This window comes from Drosophila simulans, chromosome 2R, assembly GCF_016746395.2.
Source record: "Drosophila simulans strain w501 chromosome 2R, Prin_Dsim_3.1, whole genome shotgun sequence".
NCBI lineage: Eukaryota > Metazoa > Arthropoda > Insecta > Diptera > Drosophilidae > Drosophila > Drosophila simulans.
Genome location: NC_052521.2, coordinates 4,636,553 through 4,654,574, shown reverse-complemented (window position 1 = coordinate 4,654,574; position 18,022 = coordinate 4,636,553). Strand labels below are relative to the sequence as shown.

Below are 18,022 nucleotides of genomic sequence, written 5' to 3'. Positions count from 1 at the left end.
AATGGAAACATGATGGAGGAGAATCGAATCGAGGCAGTCTGTTCGATCGTCTGCGCATCATGCCACAAAACCATGCCCCATGACCAGTGAAATTGTGTTTGCCGGGCTTGTTTTCTTTTATTTCGTTTACCTGCCTCCTCTGCGTTTTCACACTTTTCACGAATCGACGTATCCATTGTTGGGCAGCTTGGCTAATGGAATCGGCAAGCAGCCACTAGCGAACCATTAATTGAGCACGCTGGCGGCTTTAATAGTTCTAAAGCAGCTGGGTATTAGTGTCAGAGTCGCAGTGAATCGCGCAGCGGTACTCCGCTTTAATTTTCACAATTAACTTTATTTATTCGATCATAAACATGTGCATTTACGGGAGAAGAGAGCAGGACTACTTGGCTAGTATTTCGGCAGCTCGGAATAGCGCGGCGGCGTGGACCACAGCACGCTGGAGTTTCGCTTCAGCTGGCTGGGATCGATGTTCGGGAATATCTGCTTCAGGTCCGGGGTGGTGGGCGCCACCGAGAAGAAGCTGTCGATGATGTCGGTTGGGCAGTGGCTCTGCATGGCAATTGCCTCTCCCCTTACGTGGCCTGCAAATAAACGCATCGTTAGTCAGAATCTATCTACAAGAACTTAAAGGAAAAGGAAAGGTCCTAGTGGAAATATACTTGTATATATTTACGATAAAAAGGTATCTCGAAAACAACTCTTCGAAATGATCCACCAACTTACTTCGACTCCAGGTGGGCGCTGGGGGACGCTTGTGGGTGACCTTTCCCTCGTCGTCTGTCGAGTCGTCTTCGTGCAGCATCTCCCAGGTGTACTTGGTTTTCGGCGGCGGCGGCAGCATCTTCTTGGGCTTGGCGCCGGTTAGCTGCTGCAGCTTCTGCTGCTCCAGTTCCTTGAGCTTGGCCTTCTTGAGCGCCTCGGCTTCCTCTTGCTGGCGCATCTTCCGTTGCAGCTCCTCCAGCTCTTGTCGTTTGCGCTCCTCAATTCGCTTTCGCTCCTCCTGCTTCTTGGCGCGCTCGGCGGCCAGCTTGGCCATACGCTCTGCCCGCTCCCGCTCCTTGGCTTCGCGCTGCTGCGCAGCCTGCTGGTGCTTTTGCTCGCGCAGCTTCTTGCGCTCCTCCGCCAGGTTATGCAGGCCCTTGCGGAAGTCGTCTCCGCTGTTTTCGCGCGACAGCGTTTTTGTGGACGTGGAGTTGACCGACCTTAGGTTCGTACCGGTGGCGGTCTTTAGCAGACTAGTGGCCTTAGACGCACTGGCAGGTCCTTTCTTGGGCTGCGCCGAGCTTAATGGCAGCGTGCTGGTCGTTTGAGTGGGCGTGAAAAAGCGTCCAACAGTCGGAGCAGGCAGCTTGCCAATCTTGGGAGTGTTGTTTGATCCTGGCGTGCTTTGCTGAAGATTGAAGAAAAGAACAATAAATAAATAAATTATCAAACACTTTAAGAAAGCCTCAGTTGGTACAGGATTGGTCTTTGTGAATAGTTTAGCCTAATTCTGCTTGCTATAGGGTGCAACTATACTGTACCTACCACATCTTTTCCCCGCTTAGGGCGCATGCTGTTCTGTGCGTTTGCCGCATTCTCGAACGCCTCCACGCGCATTTTCACCGGACTCTGAAGCAGTGGGCTGTAGAAGTGCGAAGTTTGTTTAGAAGGATCACTTGCATGAAGAGGCAGGGGATCTACTCACTTGAAGAGCTCATGTGTACGGGTAGGCAGTTTTATAGCCTTGATGCTCGAGAGCAGCTTGGTCGTCGGCAGCTTCTCCTCCACTGACTCGTCCTCCGTTAGAAGGCTGTCCTGCTTACTCAAAGGTTGCTTCTTGTCGCTGGAGTGCACCTCAAAAGTGGCATCTCCAGCAGGTCCTATGGGACTATCGCTCGTCGGTGCGGGACCCAGTACCAGGGTGGCGTTGGAAATCGTCACGGTCTCATTGACAGCAGGCGGAGCAACTGCAGCCACTGAGGGCTCTGCAACGGGCGGATCCTCGAGTGCGTCCTTGTATATGGATCGCTCCTGAACCGTTCGCGAATCGGTGCTACACTTGCGCGTGCGCGACGAGACTGGTGAGCTCTTGTCCAGGTCGCTGAATCGTTCCACCTTGATCGGTCGGTGGCTTTCCACGTCCTTCTTCTTCTTGCGGACCTTCTTGGAGACCTCCGTGGATGTTGTTGTGTTGCTGGCCACCGTATCGTCCGGTCGCGCTGCCTCCGTTGTTACAGAGGAGACGGTGGTCACATTTGCCGCGGAGACCGCATTGGTTAACGGGGCCACTGCTTCGGTGCTGAGTTTCTCGCGCTTTACCTTCACGCGGAGTGTCTTCGTGGTGTTCACGTCCTCTGTGACTGAGGCCTCCTCCGGAGGCTTTTGCTCCTCTGCGGTTTCTGCGGCTTCTGCTGGCTCTTCTAGTTCTGGCTCCGCCAGTTTAATTTCCTCTGACGCCTGTGCACTGGTGGAGCTGTTGAACTGGGAGACTCGCTGCTCGCTCTCAACCTTGACCTTTACGAGCTCCTCGCTGCTGGGCCGCCGCATCTTACGGTTGAGCGAGGGTTCCTTGAGTAATTTCTCAGTCTTCAGCTTAGCGGCGCGCTGTGGCCTTCCGGAGCCGAAGGTGGTGTCTGCCGAGACGGGCACAGGCGGAGGCGGCATCAGCGAAGCCGTAGAGTTGTGCTCGTCCTCGGCGATAGCCAGCAGCTGGGAGTTGCTGACCCGAGTGCTTTGACGGGCCGACGTGTTGTTGGCCGTGGCGTCTGGAGCTGCTCAAATGGAATATCACAGGGGTAGTTGGTCGTTAACGCTTTAAAATGGCCAGGATACTCACCCTCGGGCTCATTCTGATCCTCGGCCAGTGAGGTGAGTCGCTTGGGGCGCTTTTTCGTCTGCTGCGGCGTCACCGATGAGTTCTCCTGACTCTTCGCTGCCGGAGCACTGTCCCTAGGTTTGACCTCCGCCTCCGGCTGGCCTGTGCCGTAGAAGAGGTGGTCCAGCTCCTCAAAGTGGGCCTAAAAAACACAGATGACGCCATGTTGACTGTGTCGGAATTTCGCCTCCTGATCCTGGCTTACCTTGCGCAGGACCTCGAGCTCCCTGCGCAGGTCCGATAGCGAGCCCAGCACGCCCAAGATGTCCTCCATATCTAGCGACTGTATCTGACAAACTGCAAATCCGGATTCGGTTCCTTCGACTTTATCGTTTTTTTCAAATGGCGGCAATTGAAACGCGCGTCAGCATTTGATAACATGCCTTTACTTGCGCACTGTTGACAGTTAACAGCGCATCGGGTGCTGTAAGGCGCATTTATGCCTCTGCTTTCCAACACTGCACGGGCGATAAAGTTCCCGCGCAAAATGAAAAACACAACCAAAACTTGTTTTTTGAGTGAATATTGAGAGATATTTATTTGAATTCTTTAAAATAATATTATTGGGTTACTTCAATAGTTACGTACTGGATTTATGGCCCTGTAAATTTTCAACGTATAACATAAGGTGAACCAGTTCCATTACGCTCCCGCCACTACCATCTCTAGCAAGCAGTGCTGCAAGGCTCCCCAATAAACATATTCTAAACAAATTTGGGGGAAATCGGTTAGGGAAAGAATAAAAAAGAACTTTTTAATTATAAATATAGATTACCAAAGCGAATTAAATGCGTAAATGACTGAAAATAGTTCAAAGAAGTTTCAGTAAACGTCCAGTGCTGCACAATCACCGCCGACGATAGTATCGCCATGACGAGCTGAGCAGCAAGCCCATCTCTAGCACATTTGTTAAAAAATTTGCAACAAGCCAACGAAAATCGACCAGGAACGGTGGACAGCCAAAACCGCGCGCTCTGCGACGACCACCGTGGGATGCACATACGTATGCGCACCCGTGCCGCGGAGTAGACACAGTGCCCGCGATCCGCGACCAGCGAACCGCCAAACCCCGAGAAGCCAGCTGCAGCAGATCCACAGATCGCGCCGCAGATCCAGATCATGGGCCTCGACTTCGACGCAGTGGAGTACTGCAAGGGGGTGAAGACCCAGCAGTCCCAGCCGCCTTTCGCCTGTCCCGTCCGCGGCTGCGACCGCAGCTACAAGACCATCATGGGTCTGCAGTACCATCTTATGAAGTACGACCACGACAACCCACAGCCGCTCACGCCCGTGCTGACTCCGAGCCGCAAGAAGGCGCGCTCACGCTCCGGCGGCCACCACTCCACGCCTCGTCCGCACAAGGATCACCCTACGCCGGGTGGCGGCGGAGCTGAAGCCAGAAACGGATGCTCCTCGGCCAGCGCAGGAGGTGGATCAGCGAGCGGAGTCAGCGCCCGGCAGTACGCCAATCCAGAGTCTCTTGTGTCCTACAACGAGGAGGAGGCCACGGTGACGTTTAATCTGGACGGGAAAAGCGTGCGCCTGGGCATCGACGACGCCTTGCCGCTTGTGGAGGACGAGGAGTTCGCCGCCCTGGTGGCCAGGGGCTGTATTCTGAATGCCGACGCACCACCGCTGGAGGAGAACGCGCCCTGGGCAAGGGTCCAGGTGCCCGTGGCCAGGGTGGTCGAGATTCCGGACTACCGAGTGTCCGACGCCCCGCCACGCCCGCTGGCCTACTATCGCTTCATCGAGAAGTCGCTGGAGGAACTGGACGGCGAGGTGGAGTACGACGTGGACGAGGAGGACTCCGCCTGGCTGGAGCACATGAACGAGGAGCGCCAGCGACTCGGCCTGAACGCCGTGGGCATCGACACGATGGAGCTGCTGATGGACCGGCTGGAGAAGGAGTCGCACTTCCAGGCGGCGGCCAACGGCACACCCACAGGCGTCGAGGTGGACGACGACGCAGTCTGCTGCATTTGCCTCGACGGCGAGTGCCAAAACACCAACGTGATACTTTTCTGCGACATGTGCAACCTGGCGGTACACCAGGACTGCTACGGTGTCCCCTATATCCCGGAGGGCCAGTGGCTGTGCCGCCGATGCTTGCAGTCACCCAGTAAGCCTGTGAACTGTGTGCTCTGTCCCAATGCGGGCGGCGCATTCAAACAGACGGACCACGGCCAGTGGGCGCACGTGGTGTGTGCGCTGTGGATACCGGAAGTGCGGTTCGCCAACACCGTCTTCCTGGAGCCAATAGGTGCGTAGCTCGATCTCCCAGTTTCCTTGATCCCAGTTCCATATAACAGCTGAGTTCTTTTTGTAGATTCAATTGAGACCATTCCCCCCGCTCGTTGGCGACTCACCTGCTACGTGTGCAAGGAGAAGGGCCTGGGGGCCTGCATCCAGTGCCACCGGAACAGCTGCTACGCCGCCTTCCACGTTACATGCGCACAGCAAGCGGGCCTCTACATGACCATGGACACGGTTAAGGACGGGCACAACGATTCGTCCATGCATGTTCAGAAGTTTGCCTACTGCCACGCCCACACGCCGGCGGACGCCAAGCTGAAGATGAATGTGCCTGACTTCGAGGACACGCGCCACAAGATGAAGGAGGCGCGCAAGGCTTTGGCCAAGAAGCGCTCCACAGCGCCCGTGGTGCTGATTCCGACTATTCCGCCGGACCGCGTTCAGGAGATAGCCACCATGGTGACGATGCAGCGCAAGAAGGAGTTCCTTGACCGCATTATCGCCTATTGGACGCTTAAGCGACACTACCGCAACGGGGTTCCCCTCCTACGACGTTTGCAGAGCCAAGGGAACAACCACGGCGTGATTCAGCGCAACGGCATTGAAGGATCGCCGGACACCGGCGAGCTGTACCGCCAGCTTAAGTACTGGCAGTGCCTTCGGCAGGATCTGGAGCGAGCGCGCCTCCTGTGCGAGTTGGTGCGCAAGCGCGAGAAGCTGAAAGTGGCTTTTGTACGCATTTCCGAGGAGGTGGTCATGCTGCAGCTCAATCCGCTGGAGGCGGCACTGAACAAGCTGCTCGATGCTCTGGAGGCGCGAGACAGCATGCAGATTTTCCGAGAGCCGGTGGACACCAGCGAGGTGCCCGACTACACCGACATTGTGAAACAACCCATGGACCTGGGCACGATGAGGGCTAAGCTGAAGGAGTGTCAGTACACGTCGCTGGAGCAGTTAGAAGCTGACTTTGACCTGATGATTCAGAACTGCTTGGCGTACAACAACAAGGATACGGTGTTCTATCGTGCTGGAATCCGGATGCGCGACCAGGCTGCGCCGCTCTTTGTCCAGGTAAGGAAGGAGCTGCAGCGGGATGGCCTGCTGGCGCGATCACAGCGCTACCACGTCGACCACGTAGAAGAGGAGGTGGAACAGGAGCTACGCTTGCTGCTGGCGGCGCCGGCCAGCGAGGACATCGTTCAGAAGCTGCTCATTCTAGCCGACAAGTCGCAGGTGCTGAAAAACCCGACGTATCGCACCAAGAAAATAAAGCAGATTCGGTTGGAGATTTCTCGAATGCGCAAAAGCCTCCAGAAGGCGAGATTCGCATCAGTGAGTATTGGTGTTCTTCCCTACATGGTTCCAATACTAATTCGTATTTTTCCACAGCGTCACTCCTCGCACGCTAACCAATCCCAAAGCGACGATGAAGACAACTTGGGCGGTTCACCTTCTAAGAAGCGCACCCGGAAGCGATTCAATAGCAGTGGGGTGGACATGGAACTGGGGCACGATGATGATGATGAAGAAGAGGATTCGGATGAGGACTCAATGGGTGAGGATAATGTGTCTAAGGAACTGCTCAATTCCACGCAAACACCGCCCTGCAGCCCCATTAAGAGTTTAAACAACAGCAGCTCTCCCGTAGGCATCAATCGAAGGTGAGTAACTTGATGGATATACCTGTTAAATTACAAGAATAATTAATAAGTCACTCGACCCTTGACCTTCCTGGTACTTTTGCACCAGGCAAATAGTCTTGGTGAATAAGCATACAAGAGTTTTTCCAGTCGAAATCGTAACCTTTAGGTTTCTAGCTATCAGTGATGGATGCTCTTCAATTTTAAATATTCTTTATTTGGTGCACAATCCAATACTTAAAATCTCTAAAATCCGTTTCAGAACCGCCATATTGTTAACGCGCAAGGCACAGGCTGCCCTAAAGAGACCGTCGGAGCCTTTGACGACGCCTGTGAAAGAGGAGCAGCACAATTCGCAGTCGTCCAACACGCAATCCACCAGCGGTAGCTCATCCTCCGCCACCACGGCGGCCACGGCCGCGTCAAGTGGAGCGGGCACCCTGAATCACGTCCTGTCCTCCGCACCGCCAACTGTCTCCAGCTTCGCGTTGACGCAGAACAACAGCAGTGGCGGTGGCGCTCTGGCATCGGGACCTGGAATAGGAGGGTCGTCCTCAGCGGGAGCCGCTGCAGCGGCGAGCTTGACCTCTACGGCCCTCGCAATGAACAGCAAGCTAAGCGCGAATCTGCCTGTCAAGTCGCCCAAAAGACCAGGACGCTATCGTCGGGTGCCGGAAGTGAGGCACAGCTCCTCCATGTCACCAAAGAAGTCGCCCAATCCGGCGGTGACAGTCAGCCAGGCGCTACCCATTCCCGAGACCCTACCCTTTGAACGAATACCGGACAGCTTTCGGGTGTATAGAGCCAACAATCAGCGCGACGTTAGTGACAGCGACGACGCTCCCTCGCAGTCGAGCAGTCCGTGCAGCAGTTGCTCAGACTTCAGCATGTCGGGCAGCTGCTCCGACTTTGACAGCGATGAGGCTAGCGAAGGCGATGCGGATGGAGATCCTGACAGAGATGGCGGAAGGAGTCGCAGCGAGGAGAGGGACTCCACATCTCAGGAGGGCACCACCGACGCCATGGACCTGCAGCACGCCAGCCTTAACAATGTTCAGGGAAACAACGGCAACATGGCCATTAGCAGCAGCAGCGGAGGAAGTGGTGGCAGCTCCAGCGACGATGACGAGGATGAGGAGCGGCCACTGAGCGCGCGGCAGAACAAGTCGTTGAAGGTGGGAACGCGAGGCACGGCCACTCCTACGACAATGGCACGAGCAGTAGCTTTGTCAGCCGGACGGGGACGTGGCAAGCGGCGAAACAATCTAAGCGAGTCCACCAGCTCCACGGCCACGCCCCCGCCACTGCGAAGAGCTGGCAAGCTGCGGTCGGCCACGCCCAACGCCTCTCCTCTGGTGAACAACATCAAGGCGCGTAGGAACACCACGGCGGTTGGCAGTGCCCCTCTCACGAATAATAACCGCAGCAAGCACAGTGAGGATTCCGCCTCGTCGGAGAGGCACAATAACCACTCGCACGGCCAGAAGCCGGCGCTGGAGCCGCTTCAGCTGGTTTGGGCCAAGTGCCGCGGCTATCCCTGGTATCCCGCACTCATCCTAGATCCCAAGACGCCCAAGGGATTTGTGTACAACGGAGTGCCGCTGCCCGCCCCTCCCACCGATGTGCTGGCGCTGCGGAAGAACTGCCTGGACGAGATTGTGTTCCTGGTGCTTTTCTTCGACGTGAAGCGCACCTGGCAGTGGCTGCCGGCCAACAAGCTGGACATCCTCGGGATCGACAAGCAGCTCGACCAGCAAAAGCTGGTCGAGTCGCGAAAGCCGGCGGAGCGGAAGGCCGTAAAGAAGGCGTACCAGGACGCACTACACTACCAGAGCCAAGTCTCCGACTTGGAGGGCCAAGGACCCGATCCGATCATGTGAAAGCTGATGGCCCGATTGCAACTGTAGGCGCCACTCGAAAGAATTCAGCCATTTAGTTAGCTCCCCCACAAGGGATCGCCGTATTTTTATATCTCGTTGTTGTTACTTGATACTCGAAGATGACGCAGTTGAAGAAGGCCCTCCACTAGAGTATTTCGTTGGCGAATTTCCAATTTGCACTGCAAGTGTCTTTATTTTCGTTTGTTGGCCAGCCAAGTCAGCAAGGATCGTTTACCCCTATACCATTATGTACAGTACAGTTTTTGTAATAGGCGCAGTTGGCGAACTCGTTGGAGGATCCTACCCCCTTTGTACATTATTTGGCTTTTGAGACTTCGATTGTGAAATGTTAAGTAGATCCAGGAATCGCTCGAACTACAGCAACGTGGAATTTATAACCTCAAGACGATTCACGCGAAATCAAATCAATGTTTAAGTTAAATAGTTTTAAGCTCTCTACTGTTAAGCCCGGAATCAACATAATAAGCACAAAACCAACCGCTAAAACCAAGCAAGCAGTCGCCTCAAGTTAAAGTCGTGTAAAAACTAGCCGCTATTTTGAGGGACTAGAGATGATTATAAACATTTACAAATAGCATTACAAATTGTATAGATGTGAGTGTGTGTGTGTGCGCGTGAGTCTCCATAAATCGATATAAATCTATATGCAAATAGTGTACGTCTTGATTTCCACATGAACAAATAAACCATTTGATTATTGCGATGTATTAAAGAGATGCGGATTATTATTATTATTATTATAATTACTGTGTGTAATTAATGCAACACTTTCGTATGCCTAAGTGGAACGCGTAGACAATTAAGTATTGAAGTAGTTGGCTCCCATATCCCCCAGCTCCGCCACCCCAAACTCAATCCTCACCAGTCCCTTAAAAAGATCGAACATTGTTTAAACCTAATGGTAAATCAAAGCAGAAAAATAAATGTTTTAAACGAAATGATTTCACTTTAATTTCACCTTTAATACCCCTTGTACTCGTCAGTTTGAGATGCACTCGACTGGCCCACAGTTTTGGCAGCTTCGCTTCGCACCAAAAGTGCGTCAGTGGAGTTCGACAGGAATTGACTTATATTTACTTTGAGTATCCCCAGTTCGTTCACCGGGTTTTGAGGGGTCCGCTAACAGTGTCATATTCACCCCACATCAATTATCACCCCGGCAGATGTTTTGTTTTACAGTTTTTCGGCAGTACGGTTTTAGCCCGGGCACATGACACGTGATTCACCTGATCTCCCCGGTAATTGGCTTTCGATTTCATCCCAGCAGTCCGGCTAAACACTCTTATGAAATCTTAGATAGATTGCATGTATCTGATTTACTGCAACAAACTGTACAAACTTGGAGATGCAGCTTAATGTTAAGCCATAAATTGTTAAATTCATATGGGTATTCATAGTATTCATGGTATCTTTCGTTCAAAACCCACACGTCACGGCTCGGAGACATGATTAGGCCAATTAATTTGAGGAGCAAACAAACCCATAAGATTGAGCGAAGCGATTGAATAGACGGTCAAAGCACGGCGTAAACAAAGTGTTTTCTGTGAAAAATTAAGTTGTTTGCGTGACAACTGCAACGCACAGCGAAAATAAATCTTGAAATATTCTCTACGCATTTTTCACGTGCTCAGACTTGAGAAACCGCGCCAATTGTGTTTGGGCCACAGTTCGCAAACAACTCAAGTGCTAAGCCCGGCTCAAAGTTGTCAGACCGGGCTTATTCACAGCTACCGTTCATTGGCGGCAATCGAGGGGCTATTAAACAACTCAATTTGAATTTAACTGTAGATGATAGAACGCCCAAACGGCCAGCTGCTGACCTCAATTAGCAATGCATATTTATCAACCCTGCTGGACTATCCGGCTTGGAGGACCACTGCAAGTTGGCCAAGTGCCTGGTGTAGGTCATTGCGTTGGCGCACCAATTGATGTTTTCATTACGCGCATAATTACTATCTATCTATTGGCCCCTTCGAACGGAACTGGCCGCGCGGGAAGTTCCCACAAACCGGATTCCGTATGTGGGGCCATGTGACGTCAAAGACGTTGCTCCGAATTGGATAAAAGAGTTTAAAAAAAGAATATTGCGGTTTGGAAATAAACGGCCTTGGTGCTGGCTGCTCAATGAGTGCCGGCATCAAATGATGAGGAAAAACATTCCATGGAGTTCGACTCCAAACTGCTCCAAATCCTAGCTAGTCTCATACGCTGCATATTCGGAAGACTTGGGGAAAGAACGTAAGATGAATAATAGGCTTTTGATTCTTTGCTTCAGATTCTTTATATATACAACAAGGAATCACCATGCTTCTGCTCCAGTTTGGCCTCCATAAGCTGCTCAGCAATTTTGATCGGGGATTGGATTTCCTCACCTTGACTGTGAACCAGCAAAGTATTTGCGTTGGACGCCATACATTTTCGCTGACGTTGGTAAGTGATGAAAGGAACCATCGAAATAGCGAAAACGTAGTTCAATCAGTTCGCAAGCCGTCGATTGGACAGCTATTGGGTTTTCGCTGGTAAATTAATTTGAATTCGCACCCAGATGAAATGACGTCTTGGGTTATTTCCACGCCACCACTCGCACGTGATTTGGCCAGCGTGCACCGAATATCTTGGTTTCATTGGAGTTTTGGAATTTTCGGCGGATCTGCGGTTCAAGTGCGTTTGTTGGCCGTAAACTTTCGTCTCTCGCTTCCGTTGCCAAGCCGCTGTGTTTGAGCTCTGGGAATTATTGACTCACAGTTGAAACCATCGTGATATAATCGTGCTGGGATCCAACATATTCTTAGCACTCAATAAGATATTAAAGTTTGAATTCGTATCTTTCTCAGTGGCGTGATGGGTGCCACACCATGCTCAGACATCTTAATGAACACCGGGACGCGCTAATCAACAGCCAATTAACACCTGATGAGTGCAGCGTTCGCAGATTGCGTATCCGCCACCGATACCCACTCGCCGCAGTTTCGTATGCAAATGGCTCTGTGCGGCAGATAAGATAAGCAGCAACGTGGCTAGCCGGCCGTTAGCACTTTGAGCTGCTTTAATTAGCGCGGACGTGCCTCCGTTTCCATTCATTGCTATCAACAAAATCATTAAAGAATCGAATCAATTGTTCCTGACGCACGCGCCGACATCTCTAGCCCCCAAAAAAAAAAGAGCCAAGTGGCGATGATGCTTTCGCCGCCCGATGATCATCATCATCATCATCCTAGAAGCTTCATCAGCAGACCCACGTACGTCACATGGCCAACGTGACTGTGGTCAGTTCAAGAAAGAAAGCGATGGGTACTAGACGTCGCCATTCGCCTCGCCTGGCAACAAGATATTAGTCCCCACATTTATGTCAGCACCCACGGAATGTTATGAAATCCATATATATATATTGCGGATCGGGAAAGTTGGGCGCCGTGTGACTTTGGAGCCACGCTCCTTCCTCGGAGTGCGAAATGCGAAAACCTCCAAAGCTGCCAAGGTGAATTGCTTGTGAAAATCTTGACAAGCTGCGAGGTCTAGCAAATGGAGCGGGTAATTGGGCCAGCATGTGATTAATGAATGACTCTTTCCGACTGGAAATTGCCATCACGGAGAAAATAATCAGTATTGCCAAGATAAGCCACTGTTCTTACGATGAGATAGTTCCAGCACAGTCGGTCTTCATGTTCTACATGTATTAGTATTATCAGTTCATGCTTCTTTTCTATATAGACGTATCAGTATCAACCACTAGTTTTCTGATGAATTAGTCCGAATAGTGAATATAAGCAACATACTGTTGCGAAATTCCAGCTAAGCTTTTAGACCCATTTGAATTACCCACAAAACAGGTTCTCCAATCGGAACTCCCAACTGTTTGAACTGACCGCCCCGATATGATTCAGCACCAGATGTGAGTCCTCTGCGATGAGAATCCAAATATATATATCTTCACCTGGGGAATGCAGTTCTTTGTAGCTCCTTTCTACATCCAAACGAGCCTCTTTTCCCATATATGTTATATTGCCTGCGAATTGATTTAAATAAAAAGCTGGTTCGCAACTGGAGGCGACTCCTCCTCCGGCGAAACCACAAAAATGTGCTGGGATATAATGCCGGCGAGCAGTGATATAATTTGCCTGATTGACATTGTTTAACCTTAATGCACATTTGCCTCCGTCCAGCGCCTTGGATCGGCCATATAACGGCGCCGACTGGAATTAACTTGAATTTATTGGGCAGCGGCTGGATCGGCAAACCGGTTGAAGGAAGCAGCTGAAGAAGGGGCTCCATATCGGGCCATATCGAGTGACTGCCTCTGCCCGCCCGATCCGTCCCTTGGCCACCCACACAATCGATTTCAGGCGCGACCAGACGGCGACTGTACAAAAATACAAATGAACTCCCGCTGGCCAAATTTGGCAGCCAGGAAGGGGATGATCGAGCCAGCCAAGTGCCACCATTATTGAGCTCCTTTGACAAATTCAATTAATTGTTCCTCGCATAGAGCGTGTCATTGATGAATCGATAGTCAGGCGTTGGAGCCCCACAGCTCCAAGGGTCCCAAAGTCCCTTCACTCGATCGGAACGGGCCAATGGCCATAAATTCCCAGCAGCCTGGGCTAAAAATAAAGCCAGACTCGACCTTGGAGCATAACGGAAGAAGCCAACCGAAGGCTGGTCCTGTTTCGCTGGGAGGAAGGGGGCGGGGCGGGGTGGTCATGGTCCAGGAGAGGGGCTAGAGGCCGCTGGCCAATTAAGTTCGAGATAAAGAATCCCAGCGACCTGGGCCAACAGAATATTTATTGACACATCCTGTAGGGCCGGCTAGCCGTTCGTCCAAGGACATCCACAACCGCTTCCACTTGCGGTTCTTTTCCACTCGCCGGGATGCGGGTATAAAAGCCCTCGGACGCGGTGTCCAACAGCATCAGTCTTCCAGCAGCAGTAGTCGAAGTTGTAGCGAAGTTTTGGAGCACCCGAGTTCCAGAAGTCCTACCAGTCGCTACCCAAAGTCAAACCCAACGAGTTGAAAGCAACCCAAGCACAGTCCAAGCAAGATGCGGCTTTTCCTGATCGGTTTGCTGGCCCTGGGTTCCGCGAGGGCCTTCTCTGTGATCCGCACCCAGCCGCATCCGCAACTGGTGGCCTACGCCCCGGCCAGAGGCGAGTTCCCGGTGGTGAGTGGCTTAGCCCAGGGCTACGTCCGCTACTACGATGGCACGGGAGCAGAGCGACTGCTGCCCTACAACTACCCGGAACCGCTGAACGGCATCCGGGATCTGTCCACCTCTAGTCTAGTCCGCTCCGGTGAGGAGCAGGAGAGCCAACAGATCGCCCTGTTCCGTGCCTGGTGCGAGCAGCGCTACCAGGCCATGCGCGTAGAACTGGATCGCCTGAAGGCCCAGGGTCTGAAGCCCACACCCAGCATGCTGGCTCAGTTCGAGCCCCTGGAGCAGATCGTCAAATTTTCCGCCTTCGAAGCCGTTCCCGGACTGACGCCGGAGGTCCAGCGGGCCCGGGATGAGCAGCTACGCATCTGGAACGAGGCCAGGCTGGAGGTGCTGCGCGCCGAACAGGCTCAGCAGCTGCTCGGCCAGTCCCCGGAGTATCAGTACAAGAAGGAGAAGATCCCTGCCATGTACGCCCAGCCTCTGCAGCAGCAGATTGTCCCTAGCCAGGAGAACATACTGATCAAAACCACCACTCAAGATGCGCCTCAACCCGTTGAGGAGACCCCGGAAGTGAAACTGGCCCGCCAGGAACATCTGAAGCAGTTCAACGAGGCCCTCCTCCGACAGCCTGCCCAGGAATCCATCATCCTTAAGGCCGTTCCTGGAATTAAGCAGCCAATCGCGAGCCAGCATCAGCCGATCATCAAGAGCACCACAACCACCTTTGAGACCCAGACAGCTGCTCAACCCCAAGGAATCTTCCAAAGAGGCAGCTTCACAGATCAGCAGACCCCACAGCCCATTGACGAAACTCCAGAAGTGAAGAAAGCTCGCGAGGAGCACCTCAAGCTGTTCAATGAGGCCCTCCTCCGTCAACCAGCCGCCCCAGCAGAAACCATTCTGAAGACGACGACCACTAAGCAAGATCAGCCCCAAGCCTTCACCTTCCCAGAAAAAAAAGCTCCTCAACCTATCCAGGAAACTCCAGAGGTTCTGCGCGCTCGGGAGGAGCATCTGAAGCAGTTCAACGAGGCCATCCTGCGACAGCCAGTCGACATCCAACAGCAGCCCCTGCTTTCAACCGCATCCATTGTTCCGTTTGCTCCTCAACCCATTTTCAAGAGCCCCATTGCCGAGGTACCACAGCCCGTCGAGGACACTCCGGAAGTCAAGCTGGCCCGTGAGCAGCACCTGCTGCTCCTCAACCAAGCGAAGATACAGGCGGAGGACAAGGTGGCCGACATTGCCGACATGATTCGCCTGGAGGAGCGCGAGGCGGAGAAGGAGCGTCTGCAGGAGCTGGAACTGCGCAAGCAGGAGGAGAAGGAAGCCGAAATAGAGCGCCAGAAGGAGGCAGATCGTCGGCTCGAGGAAATCCGCATTCTGGAGGCCGACCGTCTGAAGATCGAGCAAGAAGATCGCCTGCGGTTGGAGAGCGAAAAGCAGGAGCTCCTCCAGTCGAAGGCCACCTTCGCTGCCACCGTGCCCGAGAAGGACACTCCGGAATACCTGCGCAAGGCGGAGCAGTTCAAGGTCATCAACAACCAGGTGCAGCCCCAGCAGCAACCCAACATCGTGACCCAGCAGCAGCAGGTGCAAAATGGCTTCTTCCTGCGCATCCAAACCAACCAGCCCAACGCCATCCAGCCATCCCCGGTGCCAGTGAGCACTCCTGGCCTAGTGCTCGCCGAGCCGGGCTCCAATCCCTTCCTGGTTCGATACACCACCAAGTCAGCAGCGGTGCCGCTTCCTCTGCAGACGCTTCAGCCTCTGCCCACTCCCATTGCCTCCGAACTGAAGCAGCAGGTCACTTACAGCTCCACGTCCTCCAGTGAGCTGGACAAAGCCACCCGGGAGCACTTCCGGGCCCACGAGATCGCCCTGGAGCAGCTGCGTCTGGCCAACCTGCGGAACCCCTGGACCCCCGACTGCCAGCACTAGGCAGCTGGAAAGTCCTCCTCCGCCCGAAAACCCCCGTATCCGAGCACGAATTCGAATCACTTGCATTGCCCTAGGTTAGATCACATGCCCACATCTCCCTCCTCTCACCCACAACACGTACATCCATAACACCCCTCATAGGTACTCATACTCATACTCGTACACCTGTATACATAGCTTGGCGATTCACGCCGACTCCCGATTCAAAATGCATTCAGTTGAGAAACAACGCAAAAAACAGCGCCCAAATGACTGTGGGATCGGAATGGTGGTGGGTGGTGCTGGTGGTTGGTGGTGGGTGGTGGGGCAAAGGGGGCGGAACAAAGGAAATGGCTTTCTCGACTTTACTGTTATAGAACGCTGCCATGCTTGCCATGCTAATTTCGAGTCGCCAGATTGTCGGATCGATCAGAATGCGCATAAAATGCTAAAATGCGCCGCAAACTGGCACAGATGAAGATGTTATCTGATCCGCTCGAATTCGTTTCTGATCGATTCAGATCTCTCAGCACTTGACGCATAAATAACAAGTTGCTGTTATATGGCTAGGGTTTTTCAGGGGGAGGGGGATGGATACTCCATCCCGAGGATACTCTACGGGGGATCACCATCTGAATGATCGGATAATACGGGAGTTCCGAGTGCAGTCGCAGCGATAAGCCAGTCAGTCGGGCATATTTAGGTAAAGGTAAGCCTAAAATTAGAATTTTCAATGCTGCAAATAGCAAGTGATATTTGCATTTCAGCACCAAGAAAGTGTAGCTATAATTCAAAATAAGGCCGACAGTTCGCCGGCCAATCTGCATAACAAATTTGGTAACTGCAGCCAGCGAATGGTGTCACACTTCTAGCTGTTTATACAAACTCCGCTATTGACCCTGATCGGCGATCCATATGTATGCACCGCCTCTTTAGGCCCGTTACACAAATCTCCATAAATCCGACAAATTGCCGCAGCCTTGCGGTCCGCGTAGCGGCTTATGAAAATGCTCCTCCAATCAATTCAGAACGCCATCCACTTAGCGTCCTTACTGACCTATCGCAAAGCGAACCCACCGAACCCAGCCGACCGTTAATCGCCGTTGGAATTGATGAAATTACCGTTCGAAGACTGGCACCCCACCACCCCTTCCGACTAGCCGCCCACCTGATTAGATTTCTCCATGCGATTACGTGGCGTATGAGTAATGGAAGCGTGGCGAAAGTGACTAATGTGGCAACGGAAGATGTGTTCCAGCCATGGCCATATGTATGGCATCTGATATCTGTGCTCGCTGGTGGCGGATGCGGAGACACTTGATAAGACACACACTTACAGAAGATTTGCCCCGCTCCAAGATGCGCTTTTTCTGCTGAGTCCAAAGATCACTTCACCCAACCCATGAATCACACTTGGGGGCGGAACGTGGCTGCTACCGAATCGGTCACATGATTATTCGCTGGCGCGGTTCAAAGTCTGAGGGGGAGTTTTGTGTGGAACATCCACCCCCCTCCACCTTCCTTTGGGGCTGGCTTATCTAATGCCAATCGAATCAATCGCTCTGATTGAACCCTTCACTGTTCAGCGCTGATATGGCTGATGCAACTTTTGGATCTGCGCCGGCTAGACAGTGTAAATGATGGGGTTACGGCCGGAGCAATGATAACTCGGCGGATTTGGGCCATTCCACCAGTTCCAGGGCCAACGATATCCAAACGAGAGTTAGGCAAGTGCGCAGTTTCTGGACCGGCTATGTGCGAATTATGTCTGCGTATTTATAGCAACCGCTAAGCAAATTGGAGCTTGTGTTTACCTTTTGCAGGCGGGCGGCCCTCAATGGAACAATGTAGCGGGAAGTGATTGGCCGAAACACCTTTCGAATCGAATTCCCCGAAGCGGGAAATATTTCAAACACAAATAATGGCCAAGAATGTGTTGCCAAAATGCTACATCAATTGCTTAAGCTAATAAATACAATGCCCGGGGATTCCTGCGCCTGGTTATATGTGCATAATTATTTGGATTAGCTCGCTAGTTCATGATGGCCAGTTCCGGGAATCATGCCTTTGATTCATCTGCTTTGGACTCCAGCATCAATGTTACCAAATCTGCGTGGGGGATTTTATAGCTGCCTTCATTTAGGATATTCCAAAGTGGCTTTAACTTGGGATTTTTGTTCAAAAACACTTACATATATAATTTGGACAATTATATATTCAATTACCTTTTAATTGTGATTATTAACAATGAGTATAAAATTCAGTTACAAATATTCCCAAATATCTATTTCG

General features: G+C 52.4%; 3 protein-coding genes across 3 annotated transcripts; 2 read left to right on the top strand and 1 right to left on the bottom strand.

Moving 5' to 3' along the window:
• Positions 1–313: 313 nt before the first annotated feature.
• On the bottom strand, positions 314–3,361 carry LOC6739283 (inner centromere protein). The gene is made up of 6 exons (XM_016172166.3): positions 3,066–3,361; positions 2,822–3,002; positions 1,691–2,756; positions 1,531–1,627; positions 727–1,393; positions 314–584 (listed from the first exon to the last, which is right to left on the bottom strand). Exons 1-6 carry the CDS (start codon positions 3,132–3,134, stop codon positions 391–393), a joined length of 2,274 nt encoding a protein of 757 aa, XP_016026253.1. The 5' UTR covers positions 3,135–3,361; the 3' UTR covers positions 314–390.
• Positions 3,362–3,701: 340 nt separating this feature from the next.
• Positions 3,702–9,369, top strand: LOC6739284 (peregrin). The gene is made up of 4 exons (XM_002076155.4): positions 3,702–5,123; positions 5,190–6,448; positions 6,506–6,777; positions 7,019–9,369. The coding sequence occupies exons 1-4, from the start codon at positions 3,980–3,982 to the stop codon at positions 8,634–8,636; spliced, it is 4,293 nt and encodes a 1,430-aa protein (XP_002076191.3). The 5' UTR covers positions 3,702–3,979; the 3' UTR covers positions 8,637–9,369.
• A 4,191-nt stretch (positions 9,370–13,560) lies between these two features.
• LOC6739281 (inner centromere protein) lies at positions 13,561–16,012 on the top strand. The gene has a single exon (XM_002076153.4). It carries the CDS (start codon positions 13,697–13,699, stop codon positions 15,749–15,751), a length of 2,055 nt encoding a protein of 684 aa, XP_002076189.2. The 5' UTR covers positions 13,561–13,696; the 3' UTR covers positions 15,752–16,012.
• The last annotated feature ends 2,010 nt before the right edge of the window (positions 16,013–18,022 follow it).